The sequence below is a fragment of the Macaca fascicularis genome, chromosome 2, assembly GCF_037993035.2.
Source record: "Macaca fascicularis isolate 582-1 chromosome 2, T2T-MFA8v1.1".
Classification (NCBI taxonomy): domain Eukaryota; kingdom Metazoa; phylum Chordata; class Mammalia; order Primates; family Cercopithecidae; genus Macaca; species Macaca fascicularis.
The window spans coordinates 14,861,050-14,882,573 of record NC_088376.1 but is presented as its reverse complement, the minus strand read 5'-3'; the positions used below and the strand labels follow the sequence as shown (position 1 = coordinate 14,882,573).

General features: G+C 37.3%; 1 protein-coding gene across 50 annotated transcripts in view; it reads right to left on the bottom strand.

The window, feature by feature from the left end:
- CLASP2 (cytoplasmic linker associated protein 2) overlaps positions 1-21,524 on the bottom strand; it is a 218,406-nt gene that overhangs the window by 38,512 nt on the left and 158,370 nt on the right. For all 50 annotated transcript variants that reach the window (XM_005545504.4, XM_005545510.4, XM_065539763.1 and 47 more), the window contains 5 exons: positions 20,752-20,895; positions 14,134-14,277; positions 12,918-13,024; positions 8,226-8,379; positions 5,135-5,363 (listed from right to left, as the gene is read on the bottom strand). In XM_005545504.4, the coding sequence (XP_005545561.3) occupies positions 5,135-5,363; positions 8,226-8,379; positions 12,918-13,024; positions 14,134-14,277; positions 20,752-20,895 (778 nt within the window). The remainder of the gene's footprint in view (positions 1-5,134; positions 5,364-8,225; positions 8,380-12,917; positions 13,025-14,133; positions 14,278-20,751; positions 20,896-21,524) is intronic.

Below are 21,524 nucleotides of genomic sequence, written 5' to 3'. Positions count from 1 at the left end.
TCTTGTGGAATACCTCCTGAAGGACCCAAATGAGGCTGTTTTACAATTAACTTTTTTTTTAAAAAAAAATAAGTATGAGTACACTGTAAAATAGTGATGAAAAGTATAGTAAATACTAAAACCAGGCTGTGCATGGTGGAGCATGCCTTGCAATCTCAGCATTTTGCAAGGCTAAAGCAGATGGATTGCCTGAGCCCAGGAGTTTTAGACTAGCCTGGACAATATCACAAAACCCCAACTTTACAAAAAAATTTAGCTGGGCATGGTAGTGCATACCTGTTGTCGCAGCTACTCAGGAGGCTAAGGTAGGAGAATAGCTTCAGCCCAGGAGGGTGAGGCTGCAATGAACCAAGATCATGCCACTGCACTCCAGCCTAGGCAACAGAGTAAGACCCTGTCTCAAAAATAAATAAATAAACCAGTAACGCAGTCATTTGTTATGGCTATCAAGTATTATGTATTGCACATAATTGTATGTGCTATATTTTTATACAGTTGGCAGTGCAGTAGGTTTGTTTACACCAGCAATATCACAAATGTGTAACGCATTGCACTATGATGGTATGACAGCAATGATATCACTAGGTAATAGGAATTTTTTAGCTCTATTTCATCTTATGGGACCACTGTCATAAATGGAGTCGGACATTGAAATGTTATGAGCTGCATGACTGTACATTGGAATTAACCGAGGCGAAAGACTTGTACAATGAAGACTAGAAAAGACTGCTGAAATAAAAGAAGATATACATAAACAGAAGCACACCCCATTTTCATGGATTAGAACACTTAATAATGTTAAGATATCAATATTATCCAAAGACATCTACAGATTCAGTGCAATCTCTACCAAAATCCCAATGACACTTTTTACAGAAATAGAAAAATTATCCTAAAATTCATAAGGAATCCTAAGTGACAGCAAATAGCCACAACAGTCTTGAAAAAGAACAAAGATAGAGGACTCATACTTCTTCCTGATTTCAATATTTACTACAGAGCTACAGTAATCAAAACAGCATTTTAATGGCATAAAGACCGACACATAGAACAACAGAATGTAATATACAGCCTCAGAGGCACAGGCAACAACAACAAAAATAGGCAAATTAAAGTTAATGAAAATTAAAAATTTTTGTGTCTCAAAAAACTGTATCAACAGAGTAAAATGGCAACCCACAGAATGGAAGAAAATATTTGCAAATCATATATCTGACAAGGTATTAATATCCAGAATATACAGAGAACTCCTGCAACAACAACAAAAATAAACAACCTGATTCAAACATGGGCAAAGGAGTAGAAAAGACATTTTTCCAAAGACGGTAATCAAATGGTCAATAAGCACATGAAAAGACGCTCAACATTACTAATCACTAGGGATATGCAAATCAAAACTACAATGAGGGCCAGGTGCAATGGCTCAGCCTGTAATCCCAGCATTTTGGGAGGCCGAGGCAGGTGGATCATCTGAGGTCAGGAGTTCGAGACCAGCCTGACCAACATGAACAAACCCCGTCTCCACCACAATACAAAAATTAGCCAGACATGGTGGTGCACACCTGTAATCCCAGCGACTCAGAACCTGGGAGGCGGAGGTTGCAGTGAGCCAAGATCATGCCATTGCACTCCAGCCTGGGTGACAAGAGCGAAACTCCGTCTCAAAAAAAAAAACAAAAACAAAATCTACAATAAGATATCACCACACATCCATTCAGATGGATACTATAAAACAACAACAACAATGAAATAAATAGTATTGGTGAGGATACGGGGAAACTGAAACCCTTCTGCACTGGTGGTGGGAACGTAAAATGGTACAGCTGTTATGGAAAACAGTACAGTGTCTTAAAAAAATTAAAAACAGAACTACCATATGATCCAGCAATTCTACTTCTGGGTATTTACCCATCAAAACTGAAAACAGGGTGTTGAAGAGGTATGTGCACACCAATGTTCACAGAAACATTATTCATAACAGCTAAAACTTGGAAGCAACACAAGTGTCCATCAATGGATGAACGGATAAGCAAAATGTGGCATATACACACAATGGAATATTATTCAGCCTTACAAAGGAAGAAAATTCTGACATATGCTACAACATGAATCAACCTTGAGCATACCACGCTAAATGAAATAAGCCAGTCACAAAATGACAAGTAATGTATGACTCCACTTATACAGAGTACTTAAGAGTAGACAAAAATCAGAGAGACAGACAAGAGAATGGCAGTTGCCAAGGGCTGGAGGGAGGGTGGAATTGGGGAGTTACTATTTAATGGGTATAGAGTTTCAGTTTTACAGCTTGAAAAGAATTAACTAAGATGGATGGTTGTGATGGATGTGTAACAGTATGAATATATTTAAAATCACTAAACTGTATATATAAAATGCTTAAGATAATAAATTTTATGTGTATTTTAACACAGCAAAACAAAATTGGAAAAAAGACATTACTGGGACAACTGGCAAATTCTAATGGGGTTTAAGGATTAGGTGGTTATTAATATACCAATGATAATTTCATGATTTAAAAAAAATTTTAAAAATTCTGTGGTCTAGGGGGAAGAAAAGAAAAAAAAAATTTTTTTTTTTGGTAATTATTAGTTTTTTAGAGACAGAATCTCACTTGTTGTCCAGGCTTTAGTATAGGACTCTTCACAGGCATCATCATAGTGTACTGTAGCCTTGAACTCCAAGCCTCAAACGATCCTCCTGGCTCAGCCTCCTGAGTAGCTGGGACTACTGGCGCTAGCTAATTTCTTGATTTTGATGAGTATTTTGTTGTTATGCAGGAGAATGTCTTTGTAGAAAATAAATCCTAAAGCGTTTAGGGTGACACAGCATCAGGTTGGTAATTTACTTTCAAATATTTCAGGAAGAAAAAGTTCTCCCAATTTTTAAGTTCTTGATCATTTTAAGATGAAAAAAATACATATTTATAGTACAATCGAGGCAAGAAAAGTCAGTTGACATTTAGTCTGACAGTTTGTGACCTATGTGCATAAATGATTTTTAAATAATTAGTGCTACTGAAGCTAAGTATCAATTTACCAGGCTGATGCTACTACATAGTGTTCAGTGGATACTTTTATGCCATGTCCAATTTATTCACCAATGTTACACCGCTATCATAACTAAACCTCAGCAAGACAGTCAACTATTTGTGACAGATTAAAACACATCAAAGCCTATAATTGGGGCAATTTTCTATATCCTTATGCAATTTGGACTTAGTTTGGTAAATTGTCATAATTTTGGCTTTTTGATATTTGTGATATATTAAACAGAAGGTAATAAAAACACTCCTCAACTTTGCTAGTAATCAAAGAACTACAAATGAAGCTATTTCTCATTAATAAAAATTTTTTAAATTTAAAAAGATTTCTAATATTTAATTCCTCAATATCTAATAATCAAGGCAATACACATTCCATCACAATCATAAAAACTTTTAAACATTCTGTGTTGGTGAGAAAATCAGCACTACTTAAACTAGCCAAGTATTTTGAGATGTAAATAGCAAGTAAGTCTAAAACTTTAAATTCACCTATCCTTTAAGTGAGCAATTCCATCTCTAGAAATCTCTTAAAAGCAAATTATCTTGATTGTTTTTTTTTTTTTTTTGAGACAGGGTCTCACTCTGTCGCCCAGGTTGGGTGCAGTGGTGCAATCTCAGCTCACTGAGACCTCCACCTCCCAGGAGGTTCAAGCGATTCTCCTGCCTCAGCTCCCGAGTAGCTGGGATGACAGGCGCGTGCCACCACACCCAGCTAATTTTCGTATTTTTAGTAAAGAAGTTTTCACCATGTCGGTCAGGCTGGTCTCGAACTTCTGGCCTCAAGTGATCTAGCCACCTCGGCCTCCCAAAGTGTTGGGATTACAGGCATAAGCCACTGCGCCCGGCCGTTGATTGTTCTTAAGATTCTTGACACACACAAAAAGAATTACTTATTTATGGGCATAAAGGTTTAGGCAGAAATATGTTCATTGACAGCAACATTATAGGAATAAAGAAAAACCTGAATATAGAATCATGGGAGAGTGTTGACAGAAAGACTTTCAAGTTTATCTGTGTAGAGTTATGTATTACTATATAGTACTAGAATCTTTAAAAAAGTATTAATGAATTAAGTAATTAAGAAAAGATATGTTTCCTTATTATAAAAAATAACTAGGACAGGCACAGAGGCTCACACCTATAATCCCAGCACTTTGAGAGGTTGAGGTGGGAGGATCATTTATGGCCAGGAGTTCAAGACCAGCCTAGGCAACACAGGGAGGTCCCATCTCTATAGAAAATTTATTTGAAAAGGTACAATTAGCTGAGTATGGTGGTCTGTAGTCCCAGCTACTCAGGAGGCTGAGGTGGGAGGATCGCTTGAGCCTAGGAGGAAAAGGTTGCAGTGAGCTATATTTCAGCGACTACACTCCAGACTGGGCAACAGAGTGACACCTAGTCTCTTAAACAAAACACTAAAACATTCGTAGTGTTTTGTACTATAGTATCAATTTTTATATAACTTACCTGCATCTTACTGCACACTGGGATTAGGACAGGTGGTATAATCATCATCATCCTCTTTTGGAGGTGATAACTGAGACTCGGGAAAGTTAACCATCTTGACAGGCTATGCAGCTTAGTGTTAGAGCTTAGAACTAAGCCCATTTCACCCAAATCCAAATCCTAATGGTAACTTTCCTTATATTTCGTCCTTGAAATGTATTTTACTAATAAAAAAGTTGATGATTTCATGCTTAAAGGGCTACTATAAAGAATGGGTATTTCTTCAAAGGTTTTGTCATCGTGGTATAAAAATTAATGATCAAATAAATTGTGTCTGGAGATAAAGTAAATGTATCAGCTACAATTGGTTTTAGTTATTTCTGGGTGGTAACTAAGGTCTTCTTGACTTTGATCATGATCTCAAGATGACTACCCTGTTTCTCATTCAGGGGTAGAAAATGACCAAAGCACTAGCGATGAGTTCCTAGAAGACGGGAGAAAACACTCTTATTCTAAAAATTGTTGCTTTTTGGGAGTTATAATAAAAGAGCATATGCATTTCTTCTACTTCATCGATTACCAGGTTCTCCAAAACAGACAGTAGCAGTGTGACCCAGAACATACCGTCAGGAAACTGGTCAGCATCATCATCAAACATGGCTTCCTTGAGGGCAGACTTGTTGAAGGGACTGATGCTATCTGAATAGTTATACGGATTATAGTCTCGAGAGCGTGGAGAGGAGTGAGTAGGCACTGAATGAAGCAATGAAGCTTTATTATCGAGAGCTGTTTGGCTTGAGTCAGTGGCATCACCTCCTGCTCTTGGGTCAGACATCCCAGGACCACCACACATCTATCAATGGCAAGGAGAAGGCACAGCAAATTAACTCATTTGCAGGTATCTATTTAACATTCTACAAAGATATTTCTCTACTGCTTAAAAGACAATTTTAAAAAGATAACAATAACCAGCTAAAAAATTTAAGTAATGGCAATCAATATTATGAGTTACAATTTATATTCCAGATGTCAAAGCTTAAACATATAAACTACAGCTGTGAAGGCAAATAAGAACCGTAAAAGAATGGTGCCTCTAATGATTATTACAGTTCCTTTGCCAATGAATTGACCAGACAATATGTACAGTGTGATTACCAGCAGCTTCTCCATGTCAGTTAAAGATATGAAAGAACTTTCATAAGCAACACAGCACTACAAGCTGCCAGATTCCATTATTAAGGTAACGGTATATCATACAATAGTATGTCAACAAAGCATAGTAAAATCAAATTTTAAAAGGCTTGCTTTAAGGAGGGAAAAAAAATAAAAAAGAAAGGCTTAAAAGGCCTGCATAACTTTTGGAAGGATGCCAAAAGAATTTGGGTACGTTAATGTACTTACCAAAATATGAATATGAATATTGATACAAATACTGGTATCAAAATAATTACTACCATGAGTATCAGCATCACCACCATCCACTGGGCAACTATGTGCCAAGCCATTTGCTAGGCGCTTTACAAATATTCTTAAAATATTTGCTACGCACCTATTATTAAATGCCTGGCATTGTTCACAGCATTGGGAATACATCAGTGAGCAAAAGAGAGAATGATGTCTACCCCAATGGAGTTTATATTTTAGTGGAGGGACAGACGAAAAAAAAAAAAAAAACTTCAATGAATGAATAAAGTATATGACATGTCAGAAGAAGGAATCATGAATGCTGAGGTGGGAGGACAGTTCACAGATTAAATAGGATGAGTAGGGTTCACTGAGAAGCCATTTGAGTAAACACTTGAAGGAAGTAAGGGAATTAGCCAAGGGGCTCTCTGGAGGTAGAGTGTTTCAGCCAATACACAGATCCTGAGGCAGGAACATGCATAGTAAGTTCAAGGAACAGCAAGGAGGCCAGTGTGGCAGAAGCAGAGTGAACAAGGAAGAAACTAGCAGGAGATGAGGCCAGAAAGGTAACAGAAAAAAAGTGTATTGTGTAGACTTTGGTTTTTACTCTGAGACAGAGACTTCCTACAGAGTTGAGTGAGAGTGGGAATGTACTATAGGAGGTCAAGGGCATAATCAAGGAGGACAAATTTTAATAATCCAGGTGAGAGAAATGATGAAGACGATGGCTCAAACCAGAAAGGCAGTGGTGAGAATAGGCTGAATTCTGGATACATTCTGCAGTGGAGTCAGCACATTTCCTGACAGATTTGGTATAGAGGATGAGAAAAACAGAGGACTCAACAAACTCTTGTCCATGGGTTTTGACTAGGCAACTAGGGTTGCCATTAACTAAGATAGGAAAGAGCAGCTTTAGGGGGGAAGACCAGGAGTTCAAACAGGCAGCTGAATGTGAATGTGGAACTCAGGAAAGAGGTCTAAGCTGAATAGAATCATAGTATTTATTATACTCACAACTTTTAAGGTAAGCAGTGACATCCCTATTTTCTTAATGAAGACTTTGAAGCTTAGAGGTATCACCTGATTAGCTAGTAACTGACAGGAACTGGGATTTGAACTCATTCTGCCAAAATTCACAATTTGAGTGCCCTACCCTGTACCATGCTGTGTCTGAAAAAAAACAACAAAACTGAGTCTCAGTGAAGCAGTGATTCTTACTGATCTGCGATTGCTACCATATGCAGCTTTGAAGAGTAGGGAACCTCAAATATCAGTGATAAGCTGGTTTGGGCAGCCAGTTTACTAGGCTGACCACAATCTAGCTCTGCCAGATAGGCACAGTGAGAAAAACAACTGCAGGACAGATGGCAGGAAGGCAGAGGAAGAAGTCCTTTGGAGATTTTCTGTAACTTTGCAAACATTGAGAAACAATGAATTCCATAGGAACCGGTGGGATGGCTCATTTTGTGAAAAGTCTAAGCTGTCAGAGACAAGTCTGAGAAGGAGCAAAGTAAAAAACTATTCTGTGTATAATGGCAGAAGCAATAAACAATATTCAAATATGTCAATAATATTAAATATATAAGAATGTTGTAGATTATAACATTCTTGCTTCAATGTAATGATGTTTTGTGTTTTTAAAAATACTTGAGAGTCAGTTACTTGCACACCAGAGAAATAAAACACTTGGCACATTATTAAAAAAACAAAACACATTCTTAACTGTAGCCACACAAACTGATGATGCAAATTACTATCACTACACCTAACAGGGAAAAAAAAATTCTAAACTCCTTATGTGTTCTTACAAGACTCAAAGTGATCTGGCCCATGTTCCATTCCTTTTCTCTCACAATGGTCCACCTACACTGGCTTTCTTCCTAGTCCTCAACTATACAAAGCTTGTTCACATCTAAATGTCTTTGGATTTGCTGATTATTTCATGGAATTCTCCTCTAGATTTTATGTGGCTTTATTTAGGTTTCAATGCAAATGCTACCTTTGGAGAGAGGCCTTCTTGGACCACAAAATCTAAAACAGACTCACTTTCCTCTAAAGCACATTCTATCCTAAAACTCTATAATATTCATCTCTATATGACAATCTAAAAGGAATTTGAAGGCAGTGATTTTGTCGTATAAATCTAATGCTTCAAACAGTGCCTGGTATGTGGCAGATACTCAGTAAATACTTGTAGAGTGACTGACCCATAGAAAAGCATATTCGAAAATGACAGAAAGCAAAATGTAATTAAAATAATGCTTAATGAACAATGAAATAGTCTGCAAAGTAAGGATATTAAAATACTTACTGAATCGCCACCGTCTTTTTTAGAATCCCTTTTCAATGGCTCATTCATATCTTCTTGGCTACGGAAGCTGAAATTCTGGATTGCTTCAGTGACACCTCTAAGAGAGCTATAAATATCTTCAGAGTTCATATTTTCTGTGTCATAATCAAATGCACTATGAAAAAGACGACACTAATTTTTACTTAAGTGTAGTTATAAAATACAAACACATCTGAGGAGATTATATAAGGATATCTATAAAGACAAGATTAGAGAATGTATATCCTCAGAGCATCATTAGCAAAATAAAAAATAGCAGCTATATATAAAGTACATGTCTCTTTGTCCTTCCACCAAGGACACCTCACAGTTACTCTACAATGCACAGTCCTTAATAACTGGTTTGTCTTTCTACCTTGAAAAATGTTCTGATTAACCAGAGGTCAGCAAACTATGATGGCTTGCAAGTTAAGAACGTTTTTCACATTTTTAAATGGTTGAAAAAAAACAAAAAAAATCATGAAAATTAGATAAAATTTAAATGTCAGTATTCATAAATAAATTTTTTTTCTTTTTTTTGGAGACAAAATCTTGCTCTTGTCCCCCAGGCTGGAATGCGATGGCACAATCTCAGCTCACTGCAATCTCCGTCTCCCGGGTTCAAGTGATTCTCCTGCCTCAGCCTCCTGAGTAGCAGGGATTGCAGGCGCCAGCCACCAAGCCCGGCTAATTTTTGTATTTTTAGTAAAGACGGGGTTTCACCATGTTGGGCAGGCTGGTCTTGAATTCCTGACCTCAGGTGATCCGCCCACCTCGGCCTCCCAAAGTGCTGGGATTACAGGCGTGAGCCACTGCGCCCGGCCCATAAATAAAATTTTATTAAACATAGTCATGACTATTTATTTAGGTATTGTCTATGGCTGTTTTCTATTTCTATTGCCGATGGCTGTTCTCATACAATAGCAGAGTTGAGAACAGACTCAAAGACCATGACTCAGCCTAAAATATTTACCACTCGACCCTTTACAGAAAGTTCACCAATCTCTGTGATTAACTCCCAATAATGGTACTGCTTGAAGAAGAGATAAATGTATTTTAACATAAATTTGTAAGAAGGTAGAGGATTTTTAATACCGAACATAATTTTTTTTTTGAGATGGAGTTTCACTCTTGTTGCCCAGGCTGAAGTGCAATGGCGCAACCTTGGCTCACTGTAACCTCTGCCTCTCGGGCTCAAGCGAATCTCCAGCCTCAGCCTCCCTCAGCCTCCCGAGTAGCTGGGATTACAGGCTCCTGCCATCACGTACAGCTAATTTTTTTGTAATTTCAGTAGATACGGGGTTTCACCATATTGGCCAGGCTGGTGTCGAACTCCGAACCTCAGGTGATCTGCCCACCTCGGCCTCCCAAAGTGTTGGGATTACAGGCGTGAGCCACTGTGCCAATTTTTTTTTTTTTTTTTTTTTTAAGGGGCAGGGTCTTGCTGCTGCCCAGACTGGAGTGCAGTGGTGCGAACATAGCTTACTGCAGCCTTGAACTCCTAGGTTTAAGTAATCCTCCTGCCTCAGTCTACCAAGTTGCTAGGACTACAAACACACACCACCATGCCTGGCTGATTTTTACAAATTTTTCTGTAGAGATGGGGTCTCAATATGTTGCCCAGGTTTGTCCCAAACTCCTGGCCTCAAGTGATCCTCCTGCCTTGGACTCCCAAACAGATAGGATTGCAAGTGTGAGCCATATCATGTTATAGACATGAACTTTATAATCAAACGCTGAAATTCAACTGAAGCTGTAATTTAGCTACCAAATTTATCATATATGTAGAACACAGAAAAAATAGGGTAGGAAATGTTTGCAATATATTTTTCTCAGATGTCGATGTATTATCCAATACTTTTAATGAATAACTTGATGAAGCACACTATAATATATGGCTAATGACCATGAAGCTATTAACTATAAATACCAACTCTTTTTTTCTTTTTTTTTTTTTTGAGATGGAGTCTTGCACTATGACTTAGTCTGGAGTGTGGTGGCACATCAGCTCACTGCAACCTCCGCCTCCTGGGTTCAAGTGATTTTCCTGCCTCACCCTCCTGAGTAGCTGTCACTACCGGCATGCACCACCACGCTTGGCTAATTTTTGTATTATTAGTAGAGATGGGGTTTTGCCATGTTAGTCAGACTGGTCTCGAACTCCTGACCTCAAGTGATCCTCCCGCCTTAGCCTCCCAAAGTGCTGGGATTACAGGTGTGAATGAATTATTGTGGAAGATAGTGTGGCAATTCCTCAAAGACCTATAGACAGAAATATCATTTGAGCCAGCAATCCCACTACTGGGTATATACCCAAAGGAATATAAATCATTCTGTTATAAAGACACATGCACATGTATGTGCACTGTAGCGTTATTCACAATAGCAAAGACATGGAATCAACCTAAATGCCCATCAGTGATAGACTGGATAAAGAAAATGTGGTACGTATACACCATGGAATACACCACAGCCAGCCCCAACTCCTTAAAAAAACTTTTTAAGTTCAGGGGTATGTGTTCAGGATGCGCAGATTTGTTATATAGGTAAACATGTGTCATGGGGTTTGTTGTACAGATTATTTTATCACCCAGGTATTAAGCCTAGTGTCCATTAATTATTTTTCCTGATCCTCTCCCTCCTCCTACCCTCTGCCCTCTGGTAGGCCCCAGTGTGTGTTGCTCCCCTCTATGTGTTCATGTGTCTTCATCATTTAGCTCCTACTTGTGAGAACATGCAGTATTTTTTTTTTTTGGTCGTTGTTCTTGCGTTAGTCTGCTAAGGATAATGATCTCCAGCTCCATCCATGTCTCCGCAAAGGACATGATCTTATTTTGTTTTTATGGCCACACAGTATTCCATGGTGTATACGTACCACATTTTCTTTATCCAGTCTATCACTGATGGGCATTTAGGTTGATTCCATGTGTCTGCTATTGTGAATAGCGCTACAGTGCACATACATGTGCATGTGTCTTTATAACAGAATGATTTATATTCCTTTGGGTATATACCCAGTAGTGGGATTGCTGGCTTAAATGATATTTCTGTCTATAGGTCTTTGAGGAACTGCCACACTATTTTCCACAATAGTTCAACTAATTTACACTCCCAAAAGTGTAAAAGTGTTCCTTTTTCTCCACAATCTTGCCGGCATCTGTTATTTTTTGAATTTTTAATAATAACCATTCTGACTGGTGTGAGATGGTATCTCACTGTGGGCTTGATTTGCATTTCTCTAATGATCAGTGATGTCGAACTTCTATGCAAACAATTTTTCAAAAGGCTAGGAAAAGGAAATAAAATTTTAGTCTACTAAGCAGTCAAGAACGTCATTTGAAATACAGCTCATGCTTGAATTGCACAAGTGTGTGAAAATTGTACACATCTTTTATTTTGTATTAAGGACCAATCTGAGTCATATTTTTTCCTCAGAGGTATGTATCACTATTTATTTTATATATATTTATATATATAATATATAATGAATATGACATTTGTTATCTATATTATATATACAATGAATTACATAGATATTATATATGTAATGAATTATAATATCTAATTCAATACATATATAATGAAAAAATTAAGCTTACAGACAAAACATAAAAATAACAAATAGGGAAGGGTTAAATATATAATAAATATAAAAATAGTGTTAAATATATAAAAATATAATAAATATATAATATATGAATATAAATCAGTTATAATCATTCTGAATATGAAATAAATCATTCTGAATATGAAAAGCATAATATGACCTAATATATGTCATAAATATATAAATATGACATATTATATATGTAATTCATTATATATGTAATTTATTTTATATAAACATGTAATTCATATGTGATTTATTATATATGTAATTCATTATATATTACACATATATAATATGCCATATATTCATTATATATTCAGCCCTCCCCTATTTGTTATTTATGTTTTGTTTGCAAGCTTAATTTTTTAAACTCATCATTATAACTGACCTCATCACCACTTATACTGAGTAGTATAATGTAATCGAAAGACACAATTTGCAATTTACTGGATTTATACAGCATCTCTGAGAAATATAACTATGCCATTTAATGTAATAAACAGTAATTTATTTCAAAAAGCTGTCAGTAGGTTTTCTTTCCACTTATTAAAAAATTCCATATCCTATACATTATCATTTAAGTAGTTGGCTTTCAAATAAACTTTGAATTTTTTTAATGTGCTAAGTTTCTACTTTTCTAAGACCTTTTAAGTCAAGTGGGAATTGACTTGAATTATATCAATGCTTGCTTTCTTAAGAATGGAATTTACAGCCAGGGGTGGTACCTCACACCTGTAATCCCAGCACTTTGGGAGGCTGAGGCGGGCAGAACACCTAAGGTCAGGAGTTCGAGACCAGCCCGGACAACATGGTGAAACCCTGTCTCTAGCAAAAATACACCAATCAGTCGGGTGTAGGGTGCGCCTGTAATCCCAGCTACTTGGAAGACTGAGGCAGGAGAATTGCTTGAACCTGGGAGGTGGAGGTTGCAGTGAGCTGAGATCGTATCACCGCACTCCAGCCTGGGGGACAGAGCAAGACTCTGCCTCAAAAAAAAAAAAAAAAAAAAAAAAAAAAGGGAATTTACAAATACAAACCATCATGAAAAATCATCCTTTTATTACCTTGGAGATAAAGTATTCTGTGATGTATTGGTAGGAGAAGTAAGAGGACTGGACCAGTTAGCTGGTGATCGTGGTGTTGGTCTTGTCAAAGGACTCCCCATGGAACTCTGATGAAGGGAGTCAAAGAAATATTAACATATTACAGGTAAGTTCACTTAACACAAACATGAGGTTGAACCATATTAAAGGGCCATATTTACAGGTTAATATTTTAAATATTCATGTACTTATGTCTGGTTTCCAGGGGGAAAATTTCTCCCTATTTAGTAATATAACTCTTTAGTCTTTTTCTGTTCTCACCTGCTACCTGTTCTCAAATATTATCAACATCCTTTCCCTCAAGGATTGAATATAATTTTAAAGTAGCTTCCTGTTCTGAGCTAATTTCCTTCTTCTAACCATTACTAATGCTCAAATTTTATCCCTCCTTGACTTTGCTTTACACCAAGCGAGTTAAATCTGGTCATACTAATACATTTATTCTTAAGATATGATAAAATAATCCCTACTCCCTTTAAAAAGATGACTGACTCTGGTTCACAAGAAATTGTTTTAGGATTACTTTTAACCCTCCTCAGACTTTAAGCCTGCCATCAGTGTATCTCTTTTATTTGCTATCAAATGTCTTTCTTTTTAATGCTTTAGTTCAATTCTTTAGGCATATAAATTATTACATACGAGTAAAATATATATGTATACACATAAATATACATATTTCAATGTTTCATTTACTCAGAACTTACTTCTTCAAAACAAATTCCTGCACATCCAAGTATAAACGGACTGACAAACCTGCGATCATTTAATGTGACCACACTTCTTAAAGCACTACCTCCTTCGAATCTTATTTGCTAACCCTGGAATAAGTCATCCCTGTTAGTCCTCAAACAAGAATTGGTTCATCTAAAGAGCATGTCCTGATTCTAATGGCTTCCAGCTGGTGCTCTCATCTATGTTTTGCTCACATTTTGCTCTTCTTGTTCATACCTGGCCACTGTTTACCACCATCCTAATGTACACAAATTATAATATTATATGAACAGGACAGGCATAGGGATTCTTCCAAGACAATATTTAATTCTGCTCAGGAAATGCTGCCAAATAAAGATGCAAAAATTATATATTAAGGATCAAGTTTACCTCGTATAAAAGAAAGCAATTATTGTTAAATCAACCATCACATTATATAACAGCCAAGAAAATAAGTAAGAATTACCTGGGTTCCATTGCCAGTGTTTCGAAGGTGATTATGAAGAAGCTTCGTAGCACCATCCTGAAAAGTTTTTGGTAAAGCTCCTAATAACATTGTAAACTCTGGGGTATTGAGTTCAAATAATGAAATCAGTACTGACTGTGCTGCCTAAAAAACAAAGGCATACAGTACATGAATATATTTTTGTTACTCAAACGAGACCATTTTCTTCCCCTACATTGCTGTTCAATAGCATGAAGCTTGACCATCTTTCCCAAAAAGGAAAAGGAAGATATTCTTATTTGCTTTCAAACTGTTTTGCTGGAAGGAAAAAAAAAAATTAACCTACCAGTTTTTTTGAAGGTAAGAAGGGAATATGAAAAGCGTAACAAATATTACCTAACAGACAACGGAAAAGTTAACCATGATGGTTTCCAGGGTTACTCTGTTACATACTACTACAGTATTTTAGTTTTTCCAATAAACGATTACAAGGAGAAATAATATCTAATCTTCTCACAAGCAGTTAACATAACAACTCTACAATTTGAAGCTAAAGTATGTTCTGTGGAAATGGGAACAAAATACAGCTTACTCATATCAGTTAAGAAAAGTTATACAATTCTTTTCTGCTTCTGAAGTAATCAACTGCATTACTAAAAGCCAAACTTTGAAATTCAAATTATACACTTAATTAAGGAGAAACTCAAATCATTTATGATCACATGACTTGTATCCAAATCTGCACACTTCATTTTGGACCTTTCTGAACCCACTCTATGAAAAATACACCTGAATATAGAACACTAAGGGGAATGGTTAAATTATGTTATATTGGAACGATGGAATACTATACAACACAATCTTGGAAGATGATATAGCTCTCAATGTAGAAATTGAGAAAGGTCTATTATATACTGTTGAAGAAAAAATATAAGACTGCTCTAACAGGCCAGGTGCAATGGCTCACACCTGTAATCCCAGCGCTTTGGGAGGCAAAGGCAGGTGGATCACTTGAGGTCAGGAGTTTGAGACCAGTCTGGCTAACATGATGAAACCTCATCTCTACTAAAAATACAAAAATTAGCTGGGTGTGGTGGTGTGTGCTTGTAATCCCAGCTACTTGGGAGGCTGAGGCCAGAGGATCTCTTGAACCTGGGAAGTGGAAGTTGCAGTGAGCAGAGATCGTGCCACTGCACTCCAGCCTGGGAGACAGACTGAGACTTAATCTCAAAAGGGAAGGGAAAAAAAAAAAAAAAAAAAAAGGAGTGCTATAATATGAGCACATTTTGTTAAAAACAAAAAAGTATAAGTTGTGTGGGTATATACTCTGGGTATCTAACATGTTAATAGTGCTTAAATAAAGCTATTAATATTTGCAGTTTGAAAACAAAAGTTACGATCTCATACTTTTTTTGGAACCACCACATTGAATGGACCACAAGTAAACTTGAGCAAATGAACTAGTAAGTGTTAATATACACTTTATTCCATCTAGTTTACTTTGGTTTGGAGATTCAGCTTTATTTCCCCTGTAGGGACAGACATCCCAATTGCTCCCAAACCCTTTACCAATGAGTATATCCTTTCCTCATGACTTGAAGTGACACTTGTATAATGAACTAATCTCCTATATAAACCTAAGTGTCTCTGGACCTTCCTTCATGTTCCATTGATCTATTTCTCTATTTCTGTACGAACACCACATGACATAAAATACATAGCGTTAGTGTATTTTGATCGTATCGTTCCTTTCTTGTGGTTTAAATTTCCTAATGTCATATTTGTTTTACTAGATATATTTCATATTTCTTTTTTGTAGAAATACAAATTTCTATTTGTAGTCTTTCTATCAAAGTAATACATATATACAGATTTTTAAAAACCAGTTTTAGAAAAGGTTTTATAAATCTCAATTCCATTGTTTAGCTCTCCAGAGTTCCCTTTTGTAATGCTTGCTTTTACAAATAGTTAGGATTCATAGGTTTATAAAATTATTTCTTCATTGATCAGCTTGAGACATTTTCTAGTGATTTCCTACAACAGATGAGGACTTAGGCTCCTTTCAGTATCAGCTCTACCTTTTCTTCTTTCTTCTCCCTTATACTAGTCCATTTTTGTCACATCAGACAGCATAATCTTTAAAAACATAAATCATATTACTCCGTGACTTAAAAATGTGCCAATAATTTCTATAGTCACATCAGTATTCTTGTTCTTGGACTATCACAAAATTGAAATTTTGATGAAATCCAACTTATCTGTTTTTCCATTTGTTGCCTAAGCTTCTGATACCATATCGAAGGATCCACTGACAAATCCGAGTTCATGAAGATTTATTCCTGTTTTAAGTGTTTTATTTTCCTGTGTCTATTGAGATGATTATGTGGTTTTTGTATTTTTACTATTGATATGGTATATTACATTAATAGATTTTTGGATGCTAATCTAACCTTACATTCCTGGGATAAACCCCTCTTGGTCATTGATATGGTTTGGCTCTGTGTCCCCACCCAAATCTCATCTTGAATTATACTCCCATAATTCCCACGTGTTGGAGGGACCCCGTGGGAGACAACTGAATCATGGGGGTGGTTTCCACCACACTGTTCTTGTGGTAGTGAATAAGTCTCACGAATCTGATGATTTGATAAGGGGAAACCCATTTCACTTGGCTCATTCTCTCTCTCTTTGCCTGCTGACATCCACGTAAGACATTATTTGCTCCTCCTTGGCTTCTGCCATGATTGTGAGGCTTCCCGAGTCCCATGAAACTAAGTACAATTTAACGTTTCTTTTGTAAATTGCCCAGTCTCAAATATGTATTTATCAGCAGCATGAAAACGTACTAACAGAGTCATGGTATATAATTCTTTTATATATGTTGTTAAATTTGGCTTGCCAGCATTTTGTTGAAGATTAAGGCATTCATATTCATAAAGAGATGCTGGTCTGTAGTGTTTTTTTGATGTGTGATGTCTCTGTCTAGTTTTGGTATCAGAATAAAACTGGTCTCACAGAATACACTGGGAAGTATTCCTTCCTCTTCTGCTTGTTTGGAAGAATGTGTGAAGAATTGCTATTAATTGTTTGGTGGAATTTACCACCAATGAAGCCATCTGAGCCTGGGCTTTTCTTCCTGCAGTTTTATTTTATGTTTTTTTTTTTGAGATGGGGTGCTGCTCTGTCACTCGGGCTGGAGTGCAGTGGTGTGATCACAGTTCACTGCAGCGTCGACCTCCCGGACTCGAATGATCCTCCTACCCCAGCCTCCCGAGTAGCTGGGACTACAGACGTATGCCACCACACTCAATTAAATTTTTGTATAGACAAGGTTTCACCATGTTACCCAGGCTAGTCTCTTCTGGGTTCGGGCAATCCACCTGCCTCAGCCTCCCAAAGTGCTGGGATTACAGGTGTGAGCCACTGTGCCTGGCCTGTGCATAGTTTTTGAATACTGGATCAATTTCCTGTTATAGTTCTATTCATACTATCTACTTCTTCTTGAGTCAGTTTTGGTAGTTTGTATCTTTCTAGGAATTTGTTCATTTCACCTAAGATTTTTTTGTAAGCTCAGTAGTCATATTAAAATAATTTTTAAGTCTTTAAATCAAATACATATTTACAGATTTTAAAAAACAGTTTTAGAAAACATTTTATATATATATATATATATATATATATATATTTTTTTTTTTTTTTTTTTTTTTTGAGACAGGGTCTCGTTCTGTTGCCCAGGCTGGAGTGCAGTGCTGCGATCTCGGCTCACTGCAACCTCTGCCTCCTGGGTTCAGGCCATTCTCCCGCCTCAGTCTCCTGAATAGCTGGGAGTAAAGGCGTGTGCCACCATACCCAGCTAATTTTTTGTATTTTTAGTAGAGACAGGGTTTCACCATGTTATCCGGGATGGTCTTGCTCTCCTGACCTCATGATCCATCTGCCTCGGCTTCCCAAAGTGCTGGAATTACAGGCGTGAGCCACTGTGCCTGACCATCATTTTATAAATCTTAATTCCCCTTTTCAGCTTTCCAGAGTCCCCTTTTGTAATGCTTGTTTTTACTGATAGGATTGACAGGCCTATACAATTATTTCTTCATTATCAGCTTGAGACATTTTCTAGTGATTTCCTACTACAATAGATAACGACTACGGTTTCATTTTTTTTTTGAGTTGGGAGTCTCACTATCATCCAGGCTGGAGTGCAGCAGCACGATCATCGCTCACTGCACCCTTGAACTCCTTGGCTCAAGTGATCTTCCTGCTTCAGTCTTTTGAGTATCTAGGACTAAAGGCAGGCACCACCATACCCACCTAATTTTGAATTTTTTTGCATAGATGAGGTCATATTGCTCAGGCTGGTCTCGGACTCCCAGCCTCAAGTGATCCTCCCACCTTGGGATTACAGGTGTGAGCCACCACACACCCAGGTGTTAGGATTACAGGTGTGAGCCACCACACCCAGTACATTTATAATTCTAGTAATTTGAATGTTTTCTCTTTTTACCCTGATACGTTTAGCTAAAGGTTTGTCAATTTCGTTGATCTTTCCAAAGAACCAGCTTTTGGTTTCACTGGTTTTCCCAGTCTCTATTTCATTAACTTTTGCTTTTATCTTGATTATATCCTCCCTTTTGCTATCTTCAGGTTTAGTACGCTTTTCTTTTTCCAGTGTGTTACGGTGGTGAATTGGATTACTGATTTTACTGATTTGAGAGCTATCTTTTTATTGTAGGCATTAAGAGTGACAAATTTCCCTAGAACCACTGCTTTAGCTTTATCCCATACATTTTGGTATGCCATGTCCTCATTTTCATTCATCTCAATGTATTTCTCAGTGTATTTTCTTATTTCTCTTTTGATTTCCTCTTCGGCCCACTGATTACTTAAGAGTGAGCTGTCTGTCGATTTTCCAAACTCCTTTCTATTATTGACTCTAATTTCATTCTATTGTGGTCAGAGAACATACTGTGTATTAGTTCTAGCATTTTAATCTATTGAGATTTGTTTCATGGCCTAGCATGCAGAATGTTCCAAGTGTACTTGAGAAGAATATTCTTCTGTTGTTGGGTGCAGTGCTCGTCACTGGAAATAAAGATCACAAAAAATGTATATTCTGTGTACTTTTTTTTTTTTTTTAGATAGGGTCTCACTCTGTCACCCAGGCTGGAGTGCAGTGGCATGATCTTTCTCACTGCATCCTCGACCTCCTGGGCTCAAGTGATCCTCCCACCTTAGCCTCCCAGGTAGCTTAGGGCTACAGGTGCATGCCATTGCACCCACTTTTTAATATTTTTTAGTAGAGATAGGGTTTCGCCACGTTGCTCTGGCTGGTCTCAAGCTCCTGAGCTCAGACAATCCCCCTGCCTCAGCCTACCAGTGTTGAGATTACAGGCTTGAGCCAACTGCGTACGGCCTATGTGTACTCCTTTTGCAGCAAATGTTGATGGAAATGATTCACCAGAAAAGAAAGTAAATAGAAGTAAATACAAGATGCAAGAAACAGGCTGGGTGCAGTGGCTCACGTCTGTAATCCCAGCACTTTGGGAGGCCGAGGTGGGCAGATCACTTGAGGATAGGAGTTTGAGACCAGCTTGGTCCAATATGGTGAAACCCCATCTCTATTAAAAATACAAAAATTAGCTGGGTGTGGTGGTAGGTGCCTGTAATCCCAGCTACTCAGGAGGCTGAGGCATGAGAATCACTTGAATTGGAAGGTGGAGGTTGCAGTGAGCCAATATCATGCCACTGCACTCCAGCCTAGGTGAAAAAGCGAGACTCTGTCTCAAAAAAAAAAAAAAAAAGATGCAAGAAGTAAACAGGGATGAAGATAAGTCTCAGGAAGATGCTCAAGAGAAATTGCAGGCAGACGTGTGTGCAGCAGGCCTCGGGAGAAACATGTCAAAACTGGAGAAAACAACAGAATGTCTAGGAAGGAGCTCTCTAGAAAATAAAATAAGTTTAATCTATGTTTTTGAGCATGTGAAAAATAATAGCCATACACATATAGCAGAGATGTTGAAAATATTATGATACTTTGAAAAAAAAAAAGTAGGCAAATGAAAAAGCAAGGCAAATTATCAACTCCAGGACAAATAACATTTCTATAAGAAAGAAAGCAGTCGCAAATCACTTGGTATAGAAGTGAATACCTGCATAGTCAAATGTAAATCTTTTCTACTGACAACTAGTAATTGATTCATAAGTATTTTATGAATACCTTAGAAAGGATACAGAAAGTATGAGAAAGCTAAGTCCTCACTTATCAAGATAGATGGATATACCTAATGTCTACATTTATCAATAGATTAAAAAAAGTCTAAAAATTGATAAATCAAACAATAGTGTAAGCTCTTATTTGAAATGTATAGGTAAATGCAAGGGGAATGATTTGAAATATTCTGAATGGCTATAAAATTAGAGTGAGAATCGTTGTAAGGGCAGCTACTTTTGATTCTAGGTTTGAAAATTACACTCACATTAATTGGGTAAAATTTGAAACAATTTTAAAGATTTTTTTAAAAAGCTCTTCATAACTCACTGCTAACTGCTAAGGTGCTGAAAATATTAGCTTACTTCACTGGCAATCCACAATAACTGACTTGCTTTCCCAATTTATCTTCTAAACCTCATATTAAAACATACCTTCCGAACATCAGAACTTTTGGGTTCTGTTGTCCAAGTGATGACCCGAGACACTGCTAGGCGAGTTTCACTGGAATTTATAAAATCTCCTGGATCCATCTGTTTGGCCAGAGTTTCTATGTATTTAAGGATAGCAACCTTCACCTGCAGAGGAAAGCACAAAGAGAAAGGACAGAAAGATGGTTATTGTGAGACACTAGAGAACATTTCAAAAATAATCAGGTGATGATGATGATTATTTTTTTATATACGGAAAGGGTCTTACTATGTTGGCCAGGCTGGTCTTGAGCTCCTGGCCTCAAGCAATCCTCCCAGCTCCGCCTCCCAAAGAGCTGGGATTACAGGCATGAGCCATCATGCCCAGCCACGTGATACAATCACCTACCTACCTGAGGTACAAGTATATGACAGTGTTGATGACTTTTGTTTTTCACACACAATCAGAACTTCGAGGTCCCAGGTGTTTCATTCCCAAGGTTTGAACAACTGCTGAAGACTATCTTGACAAGATTATAAACATTTCCTTAAATCAGCCCTCAGAGCTTATGGCTGACTCTTGGCCAGCCTCACAGGGAGCTAGTCTTTATTAACTCTGTAATTTTGTTTTTGGGAAAATGAACCAAAGTGTTTTAAAAAAAAAAGGTATGGCAAATCAAGGTAGCAATCAAGGTGGGCAATATAGTTGTTTTTGTTGTTGTTGTTAAACACAGACTCACATAATGAGATGAGGTTCCTTAGTGAGTCTACCAGTTGTTAGACCTGCCTTCCAAAAG